Source organism: Acanthisitta chloris, unplaced genomic scaffold (genome assembly GCF_000695815.1).
Source record: "Acanthisitta chloris isolate BGI_N310 unplaced genomic scaffold, ASM69581v1 scaffold12840, whole genome shotgun sequence".
Classification (NCBI taxonomy): Eukaryota; Metazoa; Chordata; class Aves; order Passeriformes; family Acanthisittidae; genus Acanthisitta; species Acanthisitta chloris.
In genome coordinates, this window is record NW_008653406.1 from 36,424 (window position 1) to 42,423 (window position 6,000).

A 6,000-nucleotide genomic window follows, 5' to 3' on the forward strand; every position below is an offset into this window, starting at 1 on the left:
TCATGGCACCAAGGTCAAGCCCCACAGAACCACTAGCATTAAATGTGACGTGCAGCAGAAAGAAGAATTGTGCTTGTACATTTTCATTGCTTCTCTGTCATGTGAGACATTTCCTCCATTCTTCAATAACAGGGTTTAGAAGATTCATGTGGTTTGGTAGTCTATTCCCCATGGAAAACCTAAAGAAATACTAAGCTTTTGCTAGAGAGCTCATCCACAGCATGAATGCAAAACAGCGGCGTGATCATGAGCTTAGTTTAAGCTAAGGCAGTGTACTTTGCAGCCAGCAGGTGTTCAGCCACCTACAGCAGCTTGGTTGATGGAGGGGAGTGCACTACCTGAGCCAGCTGGGTTTTGTCAGCCATCAGAACCCATGAATGTCAGCGAGGAGAACCTTCAGCCCTTCAAAGGGTGTTTGCATTTTGAAATGAAATGAGAGGAGGAGCAGGGAAGGGCCAGTGTTTGCAAGGTGGTTGTAATGAGCTGAAACAAGAATAGGCTGCCGTGTCAGGAAGCTACCAAATAAGGGAGCTGAGCAGAAATGATGCATTTTCTCGGTTAATGAGTTTCCTGGCATAGGGATCATTATTCAACAAATTCTCCGTTCATTCATAGAACGTTTTAGGGCAAAAGCATCTGCCTTGCTAATGCTGAGCAGCACCCATAAGCCTCCTTCCCTTCTCTTTGGGGTTCATTGTTTTGCATCTTCCAGCACAGTTTTCCACATCACAAGGAAGCAAACCAACAGCAGAAATCCAATGTGTTTTTTCCCCTTGCAGAGAGCCTTCAAAAGGCTGAAACACTTCCTTCAGCTTTGTGATATGGAGTTTTCTTTTCCGATTGTGCTTTTTTATTTCTTTTTCTGTTCGGTTGGTTTGGTTTGTTGGTTCCGTTGGGTTTTTTTGTTGCGTGTGTCATTTTTTAATTTGGTTTCGTTGGGTTTTTTGTTGCGTGTGTCATTTTAAGTTTATTTCTTTTTGTAACATGCGGTTACAGAGTCAGGCACCGCGAGCACTGTACCTTGTGGCCTCACTTTCTTTTCCTGCTTTTTTCCTCCTCCGCAGATCCCTCATCCCGGCAGCACTGATCAGTCCCATACTTCCATGCAGCAAGGTTTGCACGTCCCTCACCCCAGCAGCCAGTCAGGGCAGCCATTACATCACAGCGGGCCTCCTACCCAGCAGTCCCGGCAGCCACCCCCGGCCGCTTCTAGCAACCATCCACACAGTGACCTGACCTTTAATCCCTCCTCAGCCTTAGAGGGTCAGGCTGGTGGACAGGGAGCACCCGACATGCCGGAGCCCTCGCTGGATGTAAGTCTGTGTCATACTATCATCTGCCTGCCATAGCATGTGCTTCGCATCGCGGCGGGCGGGCGGGGAGGGCAGGGGGACGGGGAGCCGCTTCCACTGCACGTGCCATCCTTTCATGCTTTGGTACATGGGCGCAGGTGCTGCAGCCAAGGTGACAGGGCACTCCTGGCTTGCTGGGAGCATGGTTCTGGTTGGAGCAGCCGTGTGGTGTGTGAGCCCTAAGCCTCCTCCTAGCACCGAGGCAGGTATTTCTTCAGGTGGCAGCTCCTTTCCCAGCTCGTCGCTGGGTGGGGACTCCCTGTGCTCATGCAGACCCTGCAGCCGTCGCAGTGCCTGACTGAGGAGGACACAGCTGTGTGGTTCTGCCCGTGCCGTGGCTGTGCCCAGTGAGCTGTGTGCTGAGCACGGCGGCGTGCCCTGGCCAGCGGGAGGGGATCTGTGTTGGCCTGCCCTGTGGCACTGTCCCTGCTCCCTGTAGCCAAAACCAGTCTGTGCCCATCCATACCTGCTGCTGTGGAGAACTCAGCAGCACAAGTTCTTCCCGGTATGCCACGCAGGAAAACAAACAAGGACATCTGCCTCCTTAGCCACTATGGGAGAAAGCTCACAACTAAACAAAGATAAATCTAGTTTTAAGGCCAAAAAGTAGCCTTCCCTCTCTCACCATCCATGCAGTGGAGTTGGAAGTGAATTATCTGAGGTATCTCTGGTTAACCATCTACCTCCCAAAATATGAATTCCTTAGCACTAGTATTGACTTTTTGTTTGAGTCATGCATTCCTGTTTGTGTATCTTCTGTCTGTTCCAAAGTCTGCTTCTGCACAGTGAATTTTCTTAGAGAAATGTTCGCTTCTGTGCCTCAGATTTATATCTGTATTTGCTGTTGTTGCATACTTACATCTCCCCTGTCACACAGGAGCACTGGGCTGGCAGGGTAGCCTCACAGAGGGGAGGGAAGGGGTGAGGGGACAGATGGAGGCTCCAGGATGCTACTAGAACAGTGATCAGTGAAGTAACTTCTATCTGAACCAGACTGCTGTTGTCTCACACAACATGGGCACAGGCACATCCTTTGGGAGCAATAGTTCATGTGGCAGTTAGCATTCTGAACTCTTAAGGACCCTGTATGAGCAATATTAATAGGTGAAATAACAATGTCTTTTTTTCTTCAAGTATTTAAGAAACATAAATTATGCTGTTACAAGTCAGGCACCCATTCCTTGGTGAAAAGCAAAGTACAAAACCTCTAAAGTTACCACAGTACTGTGGTTAGCACTGATGGAAGATTGCTGGTTTCTTAATGGGAAGCTGAATTTATCTTAGCTCAGTGAGAAGGCAAGTGCTGTACAGTGTGGGGAATATACTTATTGGAAATACCTGTAAGCTCAGTCATGATCAGATGGATTATTTTAATGGGTTTAACTTTCAATGACTATGTTGTGGAACCAGGTTGATTAAAGGACTATGCAGCAAAGCAAATGGGACTGTACTGTGGGCAAGTTGTTCCACTCCCTACTGACACAGTCACATTAATTCTGTGGGAATTCAGTGTGATGCAGTCTAAGGTTTAACCTGGGTTAAAGGATCTACCTCGTATAGATACAGATATAGACAGAGGTGATCTGCACTTGTGGCTCAGACAGCAGAGGCTGGTTAGACCTCTCAAATTGGCCCCTCGGGAGCACTGGATACACCTCTCTAAGTTCTGCCCCTAAGTCTAGTACATTCCTGTAGCTTCTGTCCCCATTCCCCTCCTTGCATCCCCTGGCACTCCTCTGTCTTTTACCCCTGCTCTGGCACAGCACCCTCAGGTCCCAGCAAGTCCTTCCTGAAGTCTGGTTTTCACACCAGCTAGGCAGGAGACAGGCTGTGCTGCCTGGCCTCTCTGAGCTCACCCTTAAAACTTATCTTCACAGGTACTGAGCATATTGTTTAAAACTTTTACCTTTCTTAAAAAAAATTTATTTTGTTTTAAAAAAACAACTCTATACAAAAATGAGTCTCCGAGATGTTATGTTGAATTGAGTTGCAAAATTGCAGGACGAGTTCAGTAAGTTTTTACTTATTCCACACTTGGTGGGCCTGCAGTTTTCTTTTGGACTTCTGTACTAGGTATTCATAAAAAATTATGATAGTAGGTGAAGTAAATTTAAAAGCCTTTTACCTTTAGTCTAGTACTATGACAGTAACATTTTTACTACGAACTAAAGGAGGCGGTGTTTTAAGAAAAGCATTCCTTCTGGGAGATCCTGGTTATGTAAACTTCACATTGTATTTTTTTCCAAGTGCTTAGGAAGGAATAAACTTCATTCTGCATTTCAAGTTTAGCTTATTGAAAAGTATGTTCATCCATATAATATTAGAAGATGAAGTTGCATTTGCACAAGAGTAACAGAAGCATATAAATACCATATTTACATTCTAAATGTGAAGCAGTCAAGCTTTTAGTTTTATAGTATTTGGAAGCATAGAACAACTTAAAATTAATTTCTCATACCTACTATTTAGTCTGTTAAAGCGGTCCATATTTTTCTGTATTTTAACACAGCACAGAATATAAAAGGAGTTTATTGCACATTCTTCCCTGCCATTTTTCATATATGGCACTTTTACTTTTGACTAGGAAATGGTGAGATGCATTATAAAGCAGAAAACATTGCCTGATGCACAACCCAGGAGTTACAATGTGCTTGTCACCCGTCAGATCAAAAAGAATCTGCATGATGGCTGGAAAAACAAAATTTTCTACTCGAAATAGTGTTAACAAAAATGCAAATTGAAGCCCTACAACTATGTCTTTTGATACTTTAAAGCATTGTGTCGATTAGTGCATCATCTGTTGGATGGAGTGTTATGACCTGACCCTTTAATATGTCTGGAATTGCATGTAATGCTGTAGTCAAGTACTTCCAACCACTGTAAACTCCCTGCCACAGAAAGAAGGACTCACCCAGCTGCCTTGCCGTTCTTCTCCCCATACTTCCCCTCAGCTGGTTTTTTTCCCCACTCTCCTTGATTTTTTGTTTGTTGGGGTTTTTTCCTGGGCAAGTTTTAACCCTGGGTGAGTTACTTGCTCCAGCTCAGTGCCCAGGGCTCACATCACTGCACCAAGGCATTAGAGGGTGGCTGAGTGTGAGGAGAGGACAGGGCTGCCTCGTTCTGTAGAACTGCAGGCTTTGGGTGGTCATCACACTGACACCTGCAAGTCAGACCAATCTTGCTGTGATCAACCTTAAAACTCAATTATGTATTGCTCAAACTCCGTGTTTCAAGTTTGTATTCAGTGTTTTATTTGAAACATACCTAATGAGAATTTATACAGAGGTTTTTGTCAGCATTGCTAGCCAGGAAATATACCTTGTTTATTGATGAAATGTGTGATGGGGCAGTTGATTGAGAAACCCTAAGTGAGATGGTAATGTAATTCACAGGTGAGAACTGAGTCATACAGACTTTCACAAACAAGTGGATACTGCATCATCTTAGGGTCTTAGGTTGGTTTGTGATGCTGCCTTCTGATTTATTTGGATATATTGTTATGAAAACCAGTTTCCAGGAATGTGTGATGTTTAATCCCTTTTCTTCTCAATTGTGTTTCTGTTATCTGTAATTTTCCTTTTATCTTTGTATTTTATAGCTGCTTCCAGAACTCACAAATCCAGATGAGCTGCTTTCATACCTGGATCCTCCTGATTTGCCAAGCAATAGCAATGATGACCTTCTGTCTCTCTTTGAGAACAACTGAAACCATATATATTCTTCCATCCCTTTCACTTGTTCACACGTGTGTGGCTGCACAGCGAGGAATCTTAACACTCCTTTTCACAAGAGAAGAAAAAAACTCACAACTTGATCCAATGGTGCACTCCCTGCTTTCTTCATCTCAGAACTGCTTTTGTTAGCTTCAAAGACTGCGAAAGTGACGGGAGAAAATGATACAAAAATTAACTAAATGCAGTAATATCCGAGTCTGCCATGCTACACGTGACAAAGAAGCATAGACAGTTGTGCAGCTGTTGGAAACCCCATTTGGTGTTCATCCTCTAGAGAGAGAGTTCTGTGATAAACATAGTGCGAAGTATCTTGGCAAAACCGAATCTTGGCAAGGGAAGAAAAGGCAACAAAATGGAACTGTCTTTAATTGACCCATCTCAGAGTGTCCTTACAATGCTTGTTCTTCCATTTTTTTGAAACTGTATCTCCCTCTACCCCATCTCTCCTCTGCCCCCCTCCAGCCACAGGTTTGTGTTGGAGTGATTGTCCTGGTCACACATAAAAAGGAAAAAAACCCACATACAAAGCTCAAAAAAGCACAAATCCTACCGTCAAGTGGCAAAGATAGGGAAGACATACAGGCCTGTCAGAGGGAGCCAGCAGTTTAGTTGATGCAACTTCAGTAATGGAGCCCTGAGAATCTTCAGGCTGCAGCCATGAGTGTCAGTATTTCTTCAAGTGCAGGGATCTTAACCACCTCTCTGCAGAGGTTTCCTCTGGCCAATCACAGATGGGAAACGCCCAGGAAAAATTTAAAATTAAAAAAAGGGTTTGCAATGTTTAGGGATTTTTTTTTGGTGTGGTTTCGGTTTGAAATCCGTATCATTTCTGGCTGCATCTAAAGATTGCTGTAGTAGATCTTTTTGCCATGTATGCCGTACATAATGGAAAAGAGAGGGAAGGGGGATGCAAA

The 6,000-nt window shown here is 44.3% G+C and overlaps 1 protein-coding gene across 1 annotated transcript in view; it reads left to right on the top strand.

The window, feature by feature from the left end:
• LOC103808141 (zinc finger MIZ domain-containing protein 1-like) overlaps positions 1-5,461 on the top strand; it is a gene marked incomplete at its 5' end in the record, with an annotated part of 33,451 nt that extends 27,990 nt beyond the window's left edge. The window contains 2 exon segments of the mRNA XM_009080909.1: positions 1,065-1,313; positions 4,951-5,461. Of these exon segments, the coding sequence (XP_009079157.1) occupies positions 1,065-1,313; positions 4,951-5,058 (357 nt within the window).
• Between the last annotated feature and the right edge of the window lie 539 nt (positions 5,462-6,000).